Source organism: Physcomitrium patens, chromosome 19 (assembly GCF_059467195.1).
Source record: "Physcomitrium patens ecotype Gransden chromosome 19, ASM5946719v1, whole genome shotgun sequence".
NCBI lineage: Eukaryota > Viridiplantae > Streptophyta > Bryopsida > Funariales > Funariaceae > Physcomitrium > Physcomitrium patens.
Genome location: NC_143428.1, coordinates 884,354 through 904,287, shown reverse-complemented (window position 1 = coordinate 904,287; position 19,934 = coordinate 884,354). Strand labels below are relative to the sequence as shown.

Genomic DNA, 19,934 nt, shown 5'->3' with positions numbered 1-19,934 from the left:
AATCCTGGTCCTCCTCCGACACCTCCGTAATAGTGAAGGAGTTTAGGTTGATAAGGTTTCTTGCAACAGGAGCGCTGTCGACGTAATCGGGTTTAGTTCGCTGCAACCAGCGAAACAGCTCGGAAAACAAACTACACGTCCTCGATCGACGCGGCGGCATGTCCAGTCTCCGAATACTTCCGTTGTCATGGACACTGTCCCCACGCGCGATAAACCTGAGAGATTCTCCAAAATTTCTGAACGAATCTGCCACGGGAAGTCCAATGAGACTTGCAAGAGTAATGCGATTCGAGTCATTTAAGTCACAAAATGAGGTGGACCCTGATCTCGACCCGCCACTGTGAGTGTCGAAGTCTGTACTTGTACTGCAAGAACTCGACTGCGAAAGATACGGAAGGATGTCTGTGCCAGCAAAGCGGATCGGCTCCTCTGCCTCCATCATAAACGCAGTTTTAAATTCTATTGTCAACCGTGACGAAACAGGAGACGGCATCGTCGAGCTCGCAGAGACGGGCGACCTCATGAAGCTGGAGAGTGGCGACCTCATCGGAGTCGAGGTCTCCGAGGATGGTTCTCGCAAACCAGAAGGAGACGCCATTTCGCCAACTCAACCTCAAATCCACTGAGTTACTTCCCAAGGCTTGCAGTGAACACTTTCTTGTATCCACAGGGCTTCATGAACTTCGTCAATCTAATTCCATTCCGACCGTCGAAAATTCTGGTAGCAAAAACGACATATCGAATCCCAACACCATTGCGCTGGCGCCTGCACCAAAACCAAGGGACTAACCACAATCTCGCACCTAATCCGGCTTACCCCGCAACTAACAACACCAGAACCATAACGGTTTTGAGCTATGGCCATGAAGACACAGATCCACAACTGCCCAGGGAACAAGAAGCCAAGCTATCGATACAACCTCCGACGTCAGAGAGCACCAACTCTCTCAACCATGTCTCCATCTCTGTCAACCTCACAGCAACCTCAGTATTCTCACTTGCACACCACCAAGATTGTTCAATCACAATCCTCAGGGCACCAGCACGCACTATCGAATTCCTTTGATGCCGGACGCCCAAGCAAAGACCAGATACTCCACGAGGAGAGTACCGAATTGGACTAATGCCCGGCCACTCGTGTCATGATCGTCGCCACTGGTGGCAGCCTATCCAAAATGCATCCATCAAAGCGCGCTGAAGCTGCTCCCGGGGATGCAAGCAGCTTCCCGGAAGCTCGAAGCACGGGCCAAAACTCGGGGACGGTGACAGGCAGCGATTGCTGCAAGAGGGGGTGGGGTGCGGGGGGGTTAGGGTGCTGTTTTAGGTAGGGGGCTGCGAAGCCTGTAGCGCATCTGCCGCGACCAGGTGCGGCGTGGGGATTGAAGGCTAGGCAGGGGCAGCACTTTGTGGCAAACTTAGAAGAGAGCTGGTTTGAAACTCACTCAGTCACTCTCTCATTCGTTTACGAGGGAGCGTCGATTTCGAATCGATGGCGATGTTGCGTGGGAGTGCGGCGGGATAACTGACTGCTGGATTGACTGCCGATTAAATCTAACGCTCCTTTTATTTCCCCCCTCCTCCTTTTCTGCTTCGTCGAGTTTCGGCGACGGCGATGGATCTCAAGCACACACATTCGCTGCTGCTGCTCCTTCGCCGAGGTCTTCGCCGTCGAAGTCTTTCGATCCTTGGGAGCGAGCTCCTACGTTCCCATCGTCTTTGGATTCGCGGGTTCTCTGGGAACAACCGGTACTTCATGGATTCTCCCTATCCATTCCTCAGACATTGATGGATGAATGGATAGATTGATTGATGGATGTTGAGGAGGTAATGAACGTGTTTTGGGCGTTTCGTCAAAAACTTTCATCCGACCCCTCCAACTAACAAAGTTTTTTAAACATTCAAAAAGAACTTGTAGCTCTTCCACGTCAATCAATAAAACAAATTAATTTTTGTAGATATTAGTATAGTTCTTCCACAAATCCAAATCTTAGATGAAAAAACATATAATTATTGTTATTTATAGAATTAAACGCCAAGACTTCTTTAAATCTTACTTTATTCTTGTATTTTTTTAATCTATAAACATGTAACACAAAAATAGAAGTATTGAGACAAGACATTTTAGTTTAATTATATATCATAGAACATAAAATATATATATATATATATATATATATATATTTTAATTGACTTGTTTTAATGAAATGCCTATATTTAATTTTTAATATATATATATATATATATATGAAAAAGAAAACTAAGTATAAGATTAGAAACAAATCATCACTTGTATTGTTTCAAAAATTGTGTTGATAAGAGTAAGATATCCATTGTTTCAAATTCTTATCTGTAATATAATAATTAGGTACTATAGAAACATCAGAGAAGATTTAAGAATTGAGGGATAATCTGAAAGTCAATGTAATATTTTTTTAGAAAATTTTTTAAGATTATAGAAAGTTTAGGACGACTATAGAATACAAAAGAAAGTCTTAGAATCTAATGGAATATTTCAAATAGTTTTTGAGGCCTCTGAAGATCTTTGGAGTAGTGCTAATATCTAAATATGTAGTAATATTTTTTAAAAAAGTCACAATGTGTTATATGTCTACAAAATCATCTCTTCTTATAGCAACTCTTGCTCTTTCAATATATATATATATATATATATATATATTTATATTAATTTATTTCCTTATATTTAAAAAAAATAAAGATTAGTTAGAAAAATCTTTTGATTCATGTTTTCCTTTCAATTATATTCAATAAATAGACATGCTCATTCTACCAATTACTATAGTTATCTTTTTTTGGTATTTATAATTTTTTTTAATAATTTGGTGTAAGTTTACAACTACAAACTATCTTTAGAAGATGAAATTTTGATTGCCAAATTAAACACTACCAATTTATAATAGTATAAAAATAATACTCAAACATGTTTTTTAAGATTTGTATGTGCAAATTGTTTGAAAAATTACACTTGATTTCAAAGTCACACATGTAGTGATGAAGGTTGTGACGATTGTTGCACTTGGACTAATAATTTTATCAAAAGAATTATATATATATATATATATATATATATATATAGATGTATTTTTAAATAATTATTTATATATGTTACTTGATTTAATTTATTTTTTTGAATACACATCTAAATAGAAAATTTCTTTTTGACATTACTTTATTGGCATTTTAACCATAATTTAATCCTTGGCATTTTGTAGGTGTATGAGTTATGTAAGTAAGAGTTTTTTTAAATAAAATCCACAATACCTTATTTACACATTAGTTATCTTAGATGATAGCTTTAATGTCTATTTTTTAATTTCATTTCCTTATCAATTTATAAAATATGCAAAATTAGACAAATTTACAAAATGGACAAAAAATAAAAAATAAAAAATATTTCCTGTGAATTATTTTAATAAATATCGTTTTGAAATTTACAAATTCTAAAAAAGATTGTTTAGAAGCCAACATACATCAAGTAAATCTCAAAAACTATTGTCTATTCTTCTATATATATATATATATATATATCCATATATTAATACACTTGAATTTATTTAGTAATAATTTTATTATTAATATCAATAAGCAAGTAAGATGTAAAATACAAGGTAAGAAGTATTGAACTTTAACACTGTATTTAATTAAAGATACGAATAATTAATTTTTATAATAAAGTATTTCATCTTTAACAATATTATGACTTTGTGCATAGTGTATATGTATATAAATATGATCATTTTTACGAATATAATTATCCTATTTTAAAATGATTTTAGCTGAATTTTTGTCCACACTTAAACTATAAAATAAGATTTAAGAAAAAAGAAAGCTCAAACATCTAAAAAGTAAAATCAACTAAAGATTTAGATGAGAGTTGGTGCAGTTGAAGGTGAATATCATTGCCTGATTGTTACAATTTCAACAAATCTAATTTATTTAGTTACTTTCATTAAATTAGTATAAACATAAAGATTAACTCATGGATTCAACAAAAATCTCTACACAAAATTCTAGTTTCACCTTCAGGGAAGGTCGATTGCCGAAATGACATGCTCGTGGCTTGCTGTGTGCTCAGAGTCTGCAAGCAAATGCTGGCCCTTTCTGAACTAATACATCCACCCAAACTCTACAATACAATCTTACAATCTAATATATAGCTTGGTGAGGCTACTGAGACAAAATCTGCACAGATTCTAGACTGTCTCCGAATTGAGCGAGCTGCTATTTTCCTACAAGTTTTGCGATGGGTAAGTCAAGGGTTGATAATACTGCCTAACTGTGTGCGTCAGGGAGGAGGCCCAGACATGATCTCCAGCCATAGCAACGCTTCACCCACCTTCTGTTTCTGCTTCAAAACGTGAGGATCGCAAAGAAGTGCTTTCGTTAAAATAATTAAAGCATAATATCCAAAAACTTGACACATAACTGCTGATGAATCTGAACAGCCCGGCAGTTTTTTGTCAGTAGAGGTACCTGCAGCCTCAACTTATGCAACTGGTTGCCGATTTCGAGGCGAACTTGGATGTCCTGCTGTTGCATGCTCATCGATCCCCACAAATTCTGCATGCACTTTTTCTCTTCTTCCTGGTGGATCAGGAACTGGGTGAATAAATATCCTCAATCTCGAAAGCAGAGGCTAATCGACATTGAAAAGAAGCTGTCTCGCACACTGCACATGAATTTTTACAAAGAAAGAGAGAGTGTGAGTAAGAGAGAGAGAGAGAGAGAGAGAGAGAGAGACGCTTACTTCGTACTCAGTCATGTGCTTCTCGAAATCGGCCTGCAATAACTCTAAGCATTCTTGCTTCTTTTGCCGGTCACTCCCTTGCTTTGCCTGAGGGGACAACATTCAATCGCACATTAACTCGGCAATTTACTCCTTAGCAACAAGCCTTGACATTTAAGCTGGATTGTACCTATAGATTTTGAGCGGAAAACTTGAGCGAGAAGCGAATGGATTGGAGGAGTGGAGAGGGCGTAAGTACCAGGAGCTCTAAAAGATGGGCAGTTTGAGGAACATCAGCGCTGCACGCTTCAATTGCAGCGAGGGCACAGGCGGTCATTTGATGAGCACCCGAAACAAATCGCTCGAATTGTTTCTGGGCCTCTCCTGTCAATGTTTCAACGGAATCGGAGGGTAACCCGTACTTGACCTCGTCAGCCATCTTCGGCTTCACAGTTCCATCCTCTATACAGTAGGAGGGGCAGACTGAAGTATGAGATCATCACGCAACAAGATTCTTTCAGAAAACAACAAAACTGTGAAAGAGATTGTACATACCCATTATGTCGATAGTGCTCTCCTGCGGTTTCACCGAGATTTTCCCACTTTTAACTTCTCATCTCTCTGGCATCCTACATAAGGAGATCATGGCAGGGGCTAAGTAATTGGACAGGAAAATGTAATCCATAAGCTGTGGAAGAACGCTCGGGAAAGCTCATCAATGAGGCTCTGAAGCGAGAAGGAGTGCTTACGGCGGCGTTGAGATTCTACGTAAGAAAATGAACAAGCAGAATTCTACGCATCAAAGCATTTCTAGCGAAGTCCGCCCAAAGCCATTGTATCAACGACGGCATGGTTACTAATTCAGCAGATATTAACATTGAGCAGACACTCGCGTAGATCCAGGCTGCCGAAAATGCGTCTTCCTTCCCTAATAAGAGAAAATGCCGTTAAGGAAGCCAGCAATTGCATCTAAGAATCTCTTCAAAATCTACCCCCAACCCAAAAGCAATCTGATCAAAGGCATCGCTCACCACATGCAAAAGACAGCAAACAAGATCATTCTCACCAATCGGTATTCCCAAACCTGCATCTTGGAGTAAGAAGTTATATTCGGCTACTGTTTATCACAAGCGCGCTACATTGCCAAATCTCCTAAACGGATTGTGGGCGAAGAACGAATAAGAGGCAAAGGGGATCTCTCACGCATGAACTTTCTCGCATTCCTCAAATGTTGGAAAGCGAGTTGAAATTGGCTGGGTAAGGCAGTTGCGAGTTGTGGAGAAAGTAAAAACAGCCGCAGACCGAACTCGCAACGATCGCTGGTGCAGGCGATGGGGCTGAAAACAAGGTAGATGAAGACCCTTATAAACCACGAGTTTCACGAAGGTTCGTAAATTCGAAATCGGGGCTTAACGAAGATCCTCTGCCTTAGGGCTGATTTGATTTACTGCAAGTAGACCGTCGTGTTTACCCTCCTACTGATGCAACGTTTTAATTGCTACAAAACTATGAAGCACTGTGCCACTCTCCACATGTCCAGCACCGCAATTGCGAAGCTCACTGTTGTAGTGAAAACATCCATCCCCTATGAAAATATGAACTTCCGGCTCTCAGGCACATGCCAGCTCGTTCAATCCTCTCCATTTACGTCTAAAAATAAAAATAAGATAAATAAATATTACACGTCTTCAAACTGTCCGATCTGCAAAAGATGAATGAGTTGTTAGGGGGTACATTGACACAGGGAGCCTGCTTCCATAACATTTTGAGCTCACCACCAACACTTGTGACTCATTAGAACATCGTTGGCGAAGGATGCAGTGATCGTTGACCATAGTCCAAACCATCAGTTCATGATGCTGCTGCTCGTTGGTGATAATGTGGCTCGAAGTTTGCACTAGGTGAACCTCTTCAACAGTCCAAACCTGCATCTGGAAAGGTTTAGTTGAATGCTACAACCGCCATAATTTTTAAAGGAGCGAATAGAAGGATGCTTAAAGCTGCAATTACATAATGCAAGACTTCCTCACAGCTGTAGCAGTGGGTGCAATGCAACAGATTGAAGGTGGGAGAGCAACCAGTGTTGCTCAAATATGTTGTCCCTTCAGTACCATGTGTTCTAGCCTTAGCATCGGTAGGAACACTTTCGGTCAGTCATCTGTTCCCTTGCGTGAATACCTACATTGGTGGTAGAGTTGCAGACCCTCAGATAAAATAGATCATGCGCAATCGAGTTTTCCACACACATAAGTTATTCAGAGGACAATATCTCAGTGAAGACCCATTACAATCAACCGGCACTGACTGCTAACAATCGGGAGAGGTCCGTTGGACTTGGACACATTGTGTGCTGAATGAACAAACTTTATTCCACATCTTAGGAAAACTACTTTGACATTGATCACTAACCAACGAAATTTGTAGTGAAGCACAATGATTGAATTAGACGCTGAGTAGCTCTGTTGATTTCCATCTGTATGACAGCACTACGATCTCAACACAACCTACGCATTCAGAGGCTATAAGGGCCAAACCAAATTTTGACCTAGATCTATGGAAACGCATGTAGAATCATCCAAATTTGATACGAGTCGTTTCGAGTAAAGTAAACAAATAAAGCTACGGAATACAACGAACATACCATCTCTATTACTGGTATGTAGACTCAAACAAACGTTAACTGCAAGCGAAGACGACAGAAACGTCGTCTAATACGAATACCCCATTCATTAGAACATATAGAGTGTGATCACATCAGATGACCGTGCATGCCCCATAAGTTGTAACAGAGCGACACTGGCGATAATCTTGAGTACCGTTGAACAAAATACCCATTAAATATAAAGACACACAGCAGGTTCAAGTGCATACACTACATAATAAAACTGCGACAAAGCTCTCCCATAAATTACCATACCCTCCGTAACAAGGCCAAAGCACGAACTTCTCTTGCTTATGAAGACAAAGAACTACACCCAAGCAATGGCTACCAACAATTCAACGGCCTAGTGTGAACTTGAAATTACTCCTCCTCTTCCGCTTCCTCCAACCATTTCACAAACGGCTCAAGTCCCTTCACAAAGGTTTGTCTGTCACAAAAGACATGTACATCAGCTTCAGTGATAAGTTCATATGTAAGTTGTAACTCAAAAACCTAAACAATAACAATCCACCGCATTGACTACCCTGGACGGCAAGGTCACACCACCCACCTGCCCTTGGGATTGGTCCCTTTCTTGAACCAGTTCAAAATTGTGTCCTCTGCCAAGACATCCTGATCATACAGTGCTCTGATGATCTCAGGAAATAACTTCATCAGCTTGGCATCCTCGTAGCAGTGAATCTGGATTTTGTACATCAAGTCCATCTCCAGCCTAGCAGTAGTGCAAAACGCACCCAAAAGCTTGCCCCATTGCTTGACCTGTTCACACAGATTGACAACAAATCGGAGCACTTTATCTCATTCGCAGATCAATGGCATCTGTGAATTACCCATGTAAAATGTGTAACACAGTCTATACCTGGGAAAGACAAAGACCAACTTAAATGCCCCAACACGGACAAGTTTATAAATCATCTAACCTGGCGAAGAGCAAGATTCGAATTCTGCTGCTGGTTCTTGCCGGACCACTGCACGGCGTCCATAATCGCATCCCAGATTGTGCGTACAACATCCACGTCTGGCAACGTCGCTTCTTTCCGCTTCGCCTTCACCATCTCAATAACCTCGTTGACATTCACATTTTCCGCAATCTGATCAGTCATCGTTGTGCGTAGCTCCTTCAACTTCACCTCGAACACCTTCTTTGTGTTGTACTCGACAAGTACACCAAGGCCTTCCTTGCTACACACATCAATCACTCAGCATACTGTTACTTCAAACACAACTGATCTTCAAAAACCTCCACCAAACTCACAATGACAAATAAGCTCTATACCCAATGAATATGAGCAGGGTCGTACTTGAAATGCTCAGCGAATCCTTCAATCGATCGCTTTTGCATGGGAAACAGGTCCAGCAGGCGGTCGTCCATCTTCGCACGCTTCAGAAGACTCACCAAGTCATCCAAACTGTTCTCCACCAGGTAGACCTTGAATGTATCAGTCACAAAGTGCAGCACAATACCCTTCGAGATCAAAGTGTCGCTCATCAACGCAGAGAAGATCGTTTCAGGAGGCAGCCCTGAGAGCTTTTGAGAAAACGTCAAGGCCGTAAAGATGGCCAACTTTGTGCGATCCTCAGGGCCATACAACTCCTATAAAAAGAACATAGTAACATATAACAGTATGAGCGGACTGCACTAAACGCAACAACTTTTTCATGACACCATTCCTTCCTTATCGAACTTGAAAGAGAACCATAAGCAGTGAGATTCATGAACGAATGCAACACGCAATGATGCCTAGAGATCTATTGATGACGATTGCTTAAATCATAACTTAACGATTTACCAAGGATTGCAAAAGCCTCTTCATCACATTCTCAAGAGTCTTGATCATGAACGGCCTACGCCTGATAATCTTCTGCAAGAAGAGCACGATCGGGAGAATGCTCTCCCGCGTGTCATCGCAGTTCAGAACAGAGTAAGGATGGCGTTCTCCTTCCTCAGGTTTGGTTGTTCCTGGCTGGTTGCGACCTCCAGTAAAAACAACCTGATAAAAGAAAACCAGTAACTAAATATTTGCACTGAGAAGATGATTTGAAAGTGGTTACAGCACGCAGCAACTTGAACATATACGTATCAAAGAATCGGCTACACCAGGCACAAGTAGTAATACAAACGTGTCGAACGGGGGAAATTCACCTCGAAAAAGGTTTCTCCATATCGTGAGAAGTCGAGCTCTGAAGCATCGACGTCCTTGGCAATAAGCTCCTGCATGAGTTCATCATTACCACACACCTGTCAATTAACTTTGTTATCGTAAAATTTTAAAAGATTGTGACTAATTACACCCGGTCAACGAGGTTCGATTAAGAAATAATCACAACAGAGAGCACAACTTATAATTTCCAACTTACCAAGTCTCCCGAATGCTCGTTATAGATTTGGACCACAGCATCTGCAAATGTTCCAGTGTCCAACGGAACCGCTATGTTCCGTTTGCGGGTTTTGATCCGCGTACCACTGCATTCAACAGCAATAGATTTAAATATCTAAGTTCAACGAAAACACAAAAAAATGACAAAAAATCCTGGAATACAAATTCACCTTAAAAGGCGAAACCAATCGCTATTATGAATCTGACTAGAAATCTATCATTCAAACTGGATGTGAATGAATACACGTACCCAAGGGTCGGTTTCTCCTTCGAGCTGCGGAACAAGACCACACAGAAGACATATTAGTAAGTCGTATTCGGAGAATGAAACAAAGGTGGAATGGTATCCATTATTTGAATGCACTAGTGAAGGAGGCCTTGGTATTATGCAACAAACAGTATGCCATCAAACCTCTTAACTCAAGATCAACATCAGGATTTAGTGCGCACATCGTACATTTCGACTGATAATCACATTACATAATGAAAACTGACCCTACAAAAGGGAATGATTCTCGATAGCCATGTTGCCCGACAAAGGATCTCAATCGCACAATCCCACATCTCTGGGGCTTCGTTGCTACATGTTCAACGGACACAAACACATAACAGAAAGAATATGCGGAACAAGTGAAAGACCCTGATTACAAAATAAAAGGATGACCAGTGTCGAAGACCCTAGAATGTATTCTAGGGTTTGTGGCAGCTGCAGGCAGATACAGAGGAAACGTAAAAGTATACGCTACGCGAGTAGTCCTCGCGTACACAAGAACACTATGGAAGGCAACCGCTGCTAAGAATAACCAGGCTAGAGCAAATCATCGGACACCTGTTCGAAAACGCAACATGTTCAAAACTGGAAGCCGCAAACAATGCTAATCGATTCAGACTAATAAAGCTGAAACCTGGTTTGACCTACTCCCCTGTTGATATCATAAAACACGGCACTGTACTCCAAACTACGACTTTGTTAAAAATGTCACTTATCTACGCCAATAATTTCGGCATCTAAACCCATCCGAGGAGATGGATCCACAAACAAGAATTCGCAATCATTCTACAAACAAAAACTACAAGCCAATCAACTCAAAAACATGCAACAGAGCTCAAACTTACAGCCATAAAAGCGGCCGCCAGATGGAACAAAAAAATAAAAGAGAGAGAAACGCCTCTTGCTGCCCTCGGCACCAACCAAGCAAGAGCCGCCTCCAGGAATCCCCAAGCCCTAGCTCACGTACCTCATAAACCAAAGCGGGAGTACGCAAAGGGTGTAAAAAAAAAGTGCGCCGGAGAAGGGCACGCCACAGGGATGTTGGGAGATTCAGCACCGATTGTTCTAAGCAGCAACGTGGGAGTTAAGAAGAGAAGGAGAGAGGGAGCAAGGGAAACAGACGACAAGATAAAAATCGGAGGAACGGAGGATTCACGCAAGGAAAAGGAGAGGTGGAGGAGGAGGAGCAACAAGAGTGGGTCTCCGAAGACGAAGACGAAGAAGAGGAAATACAAGCCGCCATCGCCCTCTTCTGCTTCCTCTTCTTCAAGGTGCAGCACGACGACGTCGAGCAGGCTTGCGTTGCGTGATCCAACCGGGTGTACGATGGCGCGTGGCTCGAAAGCGCGCGGCGAACCACGCTGGACGGCTGGCACTCGATTCATAGGCGCATCGTGATCAGTTTGTTCCCCCCCCCCCACCTCATTTGGATATGGCGCTCTCTTAAGTCACTCCTTTATTTTAATTACAATTAGTGAGGAGGTTTCATGTTGGAAAATCGATACCAGATAATCGAATTTTCATTTGTAGCATTCACTAAATAAATAGTGTTACTTTTGTAAAATATTGCAAGCATACCAATTATCTATTTTTATTTGGTCGGTTTGACTTCTCACTAATGAGGTCTACTTGTACAATCACTTTTTTTATAATGTATATTCTGTCTTGGTATAAAGATAGTGTGAGAGGATTCACACAATAATTTCAAATTCTTGTGTAAAGATATGTTTTTGTCTGGATGAATGAGTTCATGAATACACAAAATACATCTTTACACAATGTCTGCAGATCTTCAAGATTAATGCCAATCACAGACTGAGCAGACATTCAACCATGAATGAGTTCACAAGGTTGTGCTCACTAATCTAAGCCCCAGTAAGTTGAACAACTACCCAATATTGCCTCGACGTAAAAGTTGTATCCATCAAGATCATCTCATTAAGAAATCTTATTTCCAAGACAAGAACTCTTTTTAACCTTGTTAATTACAAAGTTGTTTGCATCTATTACATATATTGTCCTATCTAAAATCATTGCTTCGGAATTCATTTCTATATCAATGAATAATGGCAATAACAACGTGTGAAGTGACATGTATATAATCAAACACACACACACACACATATAGATATATATATATATATATATACATAGATAAATATAGATACATGTGAAGATATAGGGCGAAAGATCGATTAACTTCGGAAGAACCAGAATGGTGATGATGTGTTTACTTTGATATAAATTTCAAGAATTTTGACATTGATGTTGAATGTCTACATATCTAGAGTAATGCCAATCACCGACTATGGTGAGAGTGGGTGTCCCATCCAAGGAAGGACCTTGCATATTTCAATTTCCTGATGATGCAGTGTTTTGATTGGCATAGAGATAAAATTGAAGATTTTTTTGTGTGGAAGGAAGGAAGGAAAGTGAGTTAGGGAGCACCGTGGTTGTGGTGGGTGCATCGCATCGCATCGCAGCATCACAGCATGGCATGTGTGCGTGCGATTCTATCCGAGTCTCACTCGCTGCGTCAGCCTCTGGATTGCATGCTTGCATTGCAGTGCTGTCGCTCGCCGTGAATCCGATCTCCGAATGCTTGTTTGTATTAGTCTTCAGTCTGAATTAGGGTTATCACGCGCATTGAAGCCTTTGTGTGGGTACAGAACTCACTGAGCTGCAACAATTTGGATCCAGTCCCGTCGTTGTGTCTGATGCTGGTTTGTTGTGAGAGTTGGATTGGGTGTAAGCATTTGGGTGGTCGTATCTGCGTTCTCAGACTCTGGGTTTTTTCAGGGTTTTAGGAATTTGGGGTTTCGTAGAGGAAGATAGCCATGGCCACCAGGGCTCTGCGAGTATTGCGTCGGCCTCTGTACTCCTCGTTATGCCGATTGCGCACATTGTCGTTCATGCCGCCTTCATCCTCGACAATTTTCAGTTCTCGAGAGTTGCCTCCTTCTTGGGTGTTGAATCAGAGGCAGTCGCTGCATAAGCTGACCACGCAGTCTACTTCCTTTGCCTCTTCGTTACGACATTTCGCTTCAAGTCCAGGTATCACATGCTTGGCTTGGATTTGGGCGATTTTTGTTTGTTTTAAGTCCTTAGTTGTAAGGCACTTTTAGGAATAGACCTCTGTATTTTGTTCGGGCGCAGTGTCGACTTGTTGAATCCCCACTTTGCGACCCCTAAATTTCGACTCAGATTTACGATTTTAAAATTGATCTGAAGTCGTTGAGTATCATTATTGTTGAATCATTCGGCAGAGATATTGTGTTTATGTTGAGTCAAAATAGTTCATCATCCTGGAATGCTTTTGAAATTATATCCTTATGGCAATCCTGTCGATCTAATGCTTGGAACTCGCAGGATAGTTTTTATCTGAATTATGGTCATAATTGTAGGTATGAAACGTTAGTCTAAGAAACTTCGTTGTACATGAGCGATTCATGCAAAATAAAAACATAACAATAAAAAAAAGAAATGCATGTATATAGTTGTGAACACTTTCTTCATAGTTCCCTCATCGTAATTTGGCTGAATTCAGGTCTGTGTACATCACTGTGCTAGGGTTGGTTTAAGCTTTGTCGATCCGATTTGGTCTGAGATCAATATACTCATGATGCGGTTTGACATCGTATGTCGTGATCAGGTGGAACTTCTGCAGTTATTGAGGTGTCAACCGCGGATGAATACAAGAGGCTGCTGAATGAAGCCAAAGGTAAAAACAACTAGCTGTTGACCTGACTGTGGTTTTTTGAGAAATGATAACGGATTCCTTTCAAGGGCGATTTCTTATAGCATTCGAAGAAAAATTACCTTGTGGTTGGTGTTTAAAGTTGCTGGTTACCCTTGGGTAATCACTACTAGTGAAAGGTTTAGCGATTTCTAGCAATCCTGCTGAGAGGGTTTAGTGTGTCATTTCAACACGTAGCAACCTTGTGTTTGTGGCCTTTCAATTTATTTAATTTTTAAATTTTAAATTTTAAATGTTTAGGTGGTTCTGTTGTTTCTATTGTTGTGAATTTATTCAGCGAGACAATTGCTTTTAGAAGTTTTCCTAGATTGAAATTGTCTCATCTTATACTTGCCCTTGTAATTTGGCGTGCAGATGACGAAATAGTGTGGTTTCCGAGAAATTATGATCTCTTTGTTTACTGGTTCATGTTTTATTCACTACAAGTTAATAGGAGTGTTGCATCTACTAGACCATGTACTTGAGACCCATGACATTTAATTGGTTGCACACTAAACTAATTAAAATGCTACAAATGGTTTTGCAGAAGACAAAAAGCTCGCCGTGGTTTATTTTACAGCCAAGTGGTGTGGCCCCTGTAAGTCAGCTTGAAAGTGTGTGTGTAGAAAGCACTTACTGCATCTATACCCGTAAAGTCTGACATCATAATATAGAAGCTGTCTAGTCAAACAGTTAATGTAACATATTCCAAAGCATCTGCATCGGCTGGCTTTATACAATATATTTTTTTGTGTTTGCCAAATTGTTTAGCTCGAGCAGTAAACGAAGTCAAAGATTTGTGGCTCGATTTGTGACAGGTCGACACATATCTCCAGTGGTGAATACCTTAAGTCAGGAGTTTGGTGATGTCAAATTTTTGAAAGTTGATTTGGATGAGGTACATCCACAAGTTAATGTGCACTGAATTTTTTGCTTCTTAAATTTGTCAAAAGACGTGGTTGCACTTCATTAGGCAACTGTGAGGAGATATCTGATACGAACCTTTTTGGCTTTGCAGCCAGAGCTTCAAAAGACTATTGAAATGGCGGGCATTGCCGCTGTGGTACGTTCCGTGTGATAAACTTTGATTGATCATATAAAAGTAGATTTAAAGTTCATTCTACTCATGTAATGCATATGTGTATATTAAATTACCGCAGATTTTTTCGGGTACTTTCTATACGCTTGCTGGCCAGGAACTAATTTTGAGACTCATCTGTATTGTAAATGACAGCCCTCTTTTCAATTCCACCTTAAGGGCAACATGGTCTCAGGATTCAGTGGAGCAGACTCGAATAAGCTAAAAGACACGGTTCAGGAGCTTTTGTAAGTTCATACAGTAGTACCTTTGCACTACGAGTATCTTGTTAACCCCGTATTAAATTGCGTTTTGAAATGAAAGTGCGTTTTGCCTGAAGCATCTCTCATGTGTTCCCATTTTTTTGCAGTCATATTTGGATCCATTTGGTATGCATATAACATGTCCATGCCTTGGTAGAGAGGTCATTGCCCTGTCTTCCGTGCAGCTGGGATCTTATACCCTATGTGTAAGATTTATGTAGTTTGGGCTATTTCTATTCGGTAATCTTTAGTGAGTTTTGACGTAACCAAATGCTTCAGTTACGCGCAGTTGTCTTGATTTCCAGGCCTACTGGCAATGCAGGTCATGCTTGCCTAACTTCATGTCGCGCTCTCGTGAATATCTTATGTCCTTATCAGCGGTAAAAAGGATCTGGCCAAGTTTTTATGGTGCTGACGTATATTTTGTGGAGTTTTTCAGGGAGGAAGCCAAAGCTTAAGCAGAATCCTGGTGTGTCAAACCTGCGTCCAGTGCTTACTCGTAGAAAATAATGGTCTTAATAGGTGTTCACCTGAAGCTGTAGATCGGTTTATGTCTTTGTTGGTGGGTGCTGCAGACGTAAACCGGCACTTTGTCATGAAGTGTATGCATCCTCAGAAGCAACTTTCAGTTCTGACGAGATCTAAAATCAGGCTACGGAATCATTTGTGCTTCCGATTGGTCAACCTCTCTTAAGTGTTGCATTTTCACTTTATTTCTGAAGTTCGCATCGTAACATATCTCAGTCTGGTGTGGTCGTGTGTGACCTGAAAATTCTATGTTCTGCACATTTCTTGTGGCTGATTGACACCGTGTTCACAGTTGATGTCAGCTGGTTTCTATTCGCGAGCCCACTGCAATGTCTTTCGTATCGATGCCTTTAATACCAGCAGCACAGGCCAGTATGATTTCATACCTTTCTAGGGATTGCCTCTATCCTTCACGACACTCAAGAGTAACCGATCTCTCCTGCGTCGAACCAGCAAATCCGTAGTTGGGTGGATGCTCCTCAGCCTGTCAAATCAGTGGTGCTATTCAATAAATTGCGCTGCAATTATCAATGCACAGCATCAACAGGAGTGACAACGTTGCTGAGTTTCAACCAAGTTTTTGTTGGCCAGAAGAGACGCATCCTATAAATGTATCCAGACTAAAGTGAATCACAAGATCTGCAAATTCCTGGGAATTTTTGATATACAAGGTTTCGAAAGTATGGAGTGGATTTCGATTACCCAGATCTTGAAGTAGTTTAAAGATGTGACGAAATATACACGGACACCTTTAACAGAAAACTAGAAAATGGAAAAACAAATTAACGGATTAAAATTTCTTATCCATCTTCATTTGTGGTTGGGCACAATCACCCTTTGAACGGTACCTTAAGCGCAGGTTTTCATCCATGCATACACCTGTCTCGGTGCTGCCCAGCCCGCTGGCACCCAGATCATAACAAATGCTGTGAGAGAGAGTCTGGGTTCACTACCCAAACTGTTTTATTATATAGATACACACATATTATATGCACAAATTAAAAAACAATTAAAAAATAATGTTTCGTAAATATAACTATAACTATAACTATATATATATATATATATATATATATATATAAAGATATATGTTGTTCATGTATGCAAGTACTATAAAAACATATGAAAATTGTTGCAAGCAATTCAAATTAAAATGTGTCGTTTTGTAAATTGGAATGATTTTCAATTTTGACACATAAATTAAATGTATGAAGTGTAGAAATTCAAATCTTAAGAATATAAAAAAGAGTAAAAAAATCGAATAAGAGAAATGCAAGATACATACAGAGATGATTAACTCAAATAGTCTACTCTGAGTTGAATTCATCTCCACCTACCATTCAACACTATACTGTCAACCCTCACGTGATACTAGTCTTGGTTGAACTCACTTTTCAATTAACATGATCTAGACAAATGAAGATGGATAAGAAATTTTATTCCGTTAATTTGAAGTGAACCTGAATTAATCTTGCATTGCTTTTTTGGGTATGCTAGCTTTGTCCCTATCAAACATTGCTGGTATGTGGCCACCTTCTACAAACCAACAATGTTTGATAGGGACAAAGCTAAAAAGACTAACTTAAGAATTAAATGAGAAAGTGTAATATATACATTTTTAAAGAATTGGTAGGAAAGAGTAATAAATATTTATTGCTTTTCGTGACGAAAGAATTAGTTTTGAATGAGGATCAGGAGATATTTCACACCTTGTGCATATATTTTATATTTTCTAGAAATTCAAGTGAACCTTCTCGCAATTCATCATTAAAGGTATACTATTCGATAGATGCTAACTTTTGACTTTGTCACCGGTATCTTTACTTTTTTTTAACATTTTTTTACCTAGTGATTGTTTTGGTCTAATGATTACTATTGTTTACAAGTACATGCAGATTTGTGTCTTTCATAAAAACTGAAATGATAATGAAATACAAATAATATGGTTGAAATAGAAAACAAGTAATATTTAAGTGAATAAAATTATAATTAATATTTTTATTAATATACTAGCAAAAACTCGTGTTATTCTACAAGTTATTCTTCCAATAAGAAGACTTCTTTGTCTTATACCCAAGACTTCTTCGTCTCTTTGTCTTATACCCAAGCTGTTTTATGCTATATAAATAAATAAATAAATGTTTGTTGAAATTGCCCGAAATCTGTTTGTGGATGAAGAAATTTAATGTAATTTAAGTTTGTGGATGAAGAAAGGGGTGTAGCATGATCCAAGAGTACCAAATTAAGAAAGAAAATTCAAGTACTTAAATTACATTAATACAAACAATGTTTAAAAATTCAAACAAAATTCACATTCAAAACGTAACACAAGAGCTGGTATTGGTGTAATGTTAAACCGATCTCAGAACTTGGCGCCGGAGTGAGATCAGCTCAGTCTCAGTCGAGCTTTCTGATTTCACAGCTCATGGATTTTGCCAGAATGAAGACATACATTGCTGTTATTGATGCCGTTTCGCTTTGACTCAGGTCCCGCATTGGGATCCTGTGCCAAGAACATTCATGGTCATTCTCGGCATTTGCTTGTCGTGGTTGTGATCGACGAGTTGCCGGCAATGTGGAACAAGTATTAGAAAACAAGTCTGGTGGGATCGTAGCCCGTTTGAGTCTTTGGCAGCTTGGCGTGCACCTCCAGATAAGTGGGGCTCGGCAGCACTCCGGACGGTGGCTGCCCTGCCCAGTGCGCATCCACGTACTGGCCTACTGCTTCGCCAGCTTCCAACCCATCCACGACTGAGATATTAAAGTGGACGCCTGCCCACACACGGGCATTCTGGTAAGCTCTTACCAGCTCCTGCAAAGAGCTGAACTTCCTCTCCTGAACTGCTCCTTGAACAGGGCACCCTGGACCCAACACCCCCGTGCCGGGGAAAACCAATCGAACCTCCACGCCTTTGCCGAAGAAATTCTGCACAACAGCAGCTGCGGCAGCGGCCACGAGGACCGTGCCGCTCGGGTACTCTGGATGGACTGGAGTGGAGAGATACGAGTCCCAGTCTGGGATGGGAGCGTGGCGAGCATCGCCGGCCCTGAAGGCGTGGACCAGAAGCCATATTGGAGCGTGCCCACCACCACGAACGCGTCGTGAATAGCAACACTGAGCTTTGCGAGGATGGTGACTGTATCGTAGAGAGATGTCTGTTTGGGGAGAGTATTTCTGAGGATGATGCTCCAGGTCGCAGCAGGCCAGCACGTGAGAGTGTTCAGCTTCGGGCAAGAGAGGAGGGCAACGGTGTTGTTCATTTCTGCTGTGCGACCTGGCCACCCAGATCTTCCAACGTTCACCAACTTCTCGTATTCTTGGTCCCACTCGTATGATGGCACCCTGGGTGGTTTCAAGTGGCTCAAATATTTTTCAATGAAAACAGTTGGTTCCGGCACCACATAAGGTTGCACAACTGGAAGATTGTAGAAGATGAAAGTGGCGGCGTCCCGACCAGCTTGGGTGTTGTTGGTGTAGCGGTAAATGCCCGGGCGAGGAGCGTCGGCTTCGGAGTCGAGAGCATCCTTGAGCGCTTGATGGGCGGATTCGCGGCCGGGATTGCGTTTGTTAATGAGGTCGAGCGCCACCGCCTCCCCCAGTTGCTTGCCAAGCTTCTGTTCCGCCTTCGATGAGCGAAGCTCCTTGAGCTGATGCACCAGAAGCGGGTCGATTTGCTCTTCTACCTGAAACGGGAAATAATTGGCCAGGACCTTGTGGCTGGCATATGCTACCACGATCTCTTGGCTTGTGCAGGATCCGGTGGTCTTGTGAGCGATTAAAGCGTGCCACTGCGCGAGCTGAAACTGGACGAAGATGATGTTGGTGTCGACAACCACGGATGGAGTGCTACAAATAATAGTGGAGAAGAGAGCGTTCCATTGCACCGCGACATTGTCGATCTTGGACCCCTCCCCTGCTGCATGTTCAGCGGCGATGACTGCGAGAGGAAGTCTCATCACACTCAGTGCGACATAATAGAAGAGCACAAGTGTCACCAGCACTGGCAAACACAAACCTCCCCATGTTGTTATGTTACGTTATGTGTATGGACACCAAAGACCCGGTCTCTCCTTCACAAGTAAGTGAATGTGTCTGTTTACTCTACTCTACTCTACTCTACATCTCCACTGGCTCACCCCTCCCTCCTTCCCTCCCTCCCCTCCCACACACACTCACTTACACACTCTCATACAAATTCATTGTTCAGTAGATGAGCAATGCCATCTCCTCTTTATTAATAACCGAGCTGCTGCTGCTGCTTCGATTGGCGGGG

The 19,934-nt window shown here is 41.2% G+C and overlaps 3 protein-coding genes across 23 annotated transcripts; 1 reads left to right on the top strand and 2 right to left on the bottom strand.

The window, feature by feature from the left end:
* Window positions 1-3,934: 3,934 nt before the first annotated feature.
* Window positions 3,935-6,146, bottom strand: LOC112296062 (uncharacterized). 19 transcript variants are annotated; one of them, XM_090244736.1, is made up of 7 exons: window positions 5,811-5,973; window positions 5,494-5,672; window positions 5,300-5,373; window positions 5,004-5,206; window positions 4,766-4,852; window positions 4,492-4,602; window positions 3,935-4,363 (listed from the first exon to the last, which is right to left on the bottom strand). In XM_090244736.1, exons 3-7 carry the CDS (start codon window positions 5,301-5,303, stop codon window positions 4,304-4,306), a joined length of 465 nt encoding a protein of 154 aa, XP_090100862.1. In that variant the 5' UTR covers window positions 5,304-5,373; window positions 5,494-5,672; window positions 5,811-5,973; the 3' UTR covers window positions 3,935-4,303. The 19 variants fall into 19 exon arrangements, with proteins under 19 accessions (XP_090100862.1, XP_090100863.1, XP_024403953.1 ...); XM_090244737.1 differs by lacking the exon at window positions 5,494-5,672 and having other exon boundaries at window positions 5,948-6,146; XM_024548185.3 differs by lacking the exon at window positions 5,494-5,672 and having other exon boundaries at window positions 3,935-4,366; window positions 5,948-6,087.
* A 1,403-nt stretch (window positions 6,147-7,549) lies between these two features.
* On the bottom strand, window positions 7,550-11,275 carry LOC112296061 (uncharacterized). The gene is made up of 9 exons (XM_024548176.3): window positions 11,023-11,275; window positions 10,035-10,058; window positions 9,765-9,870; window positions 9,550-9,618; window positions 9,197-9,397; window positions 8,708-9,000; window positions 8,327-8,588; window positions 7,957-8,165; window positions 7,550-7,833 (listed from the first exon to the last, which is right to left on the bottom strand). Exons 1-9 carry the CDS (start codon window positions 11,025-11,027, stop codon window positions 7,767-7,769), a joined length of 1,236 nt encoding a protein of 411 aa, XP_024403944.1. The 5' UTR covers window positions 11,028-11,275; the 3' UTR covers window positions 7,550-7,766.
* A 1,140-nt stretch (window positions 11,276-12,415) lies between these two features.
* On the top strand, window positions 12,416-15,845 carry LOC112295684 (uncharacterized). 3 transcript variants are annotated; one of them, XM_024547534.2, is made up of 8 exons: window positions 12,416-12,556; window positions 12,855-13,109; window positions 13,708-13,776; window positions 14,339-14,389; window positions 14,610-14,689; window positions 14,810-14,854; window positions 15,026-15,117; window positions 15,572-15,845. In XM_024547534.2, exons 2-8 carry the CDS (start codon window positions 12,893-12,895, stop codon window positions 15,588-15,590), a joined length of 573 nt encoding a protein of 190 aa, XP_024403302.1. In that variant the 5' UTR covers window positions 12,416-12,556; window positions 12,855-12,892; the 3' UTR covers window positions 15,591-15,845. The 3 variants fall into 3 exon arrangements, with proteins under 3 accessions (XP_024403302.1, XP_024403301.1, XP_024403300.1); XM_024547533.3 differs by lacking the exon at window positions 12,416-12,556 and adding an exon at window positions 12,593-12,714; XM_024547532.3 differs by lacking the exon at window positions 12,416-12,556 and adding an exon at window positions 12,593-12,718.
* The last annotated feature ends 4,089 nt before the right edge of the window (window positions 15,846-19,934 follow it).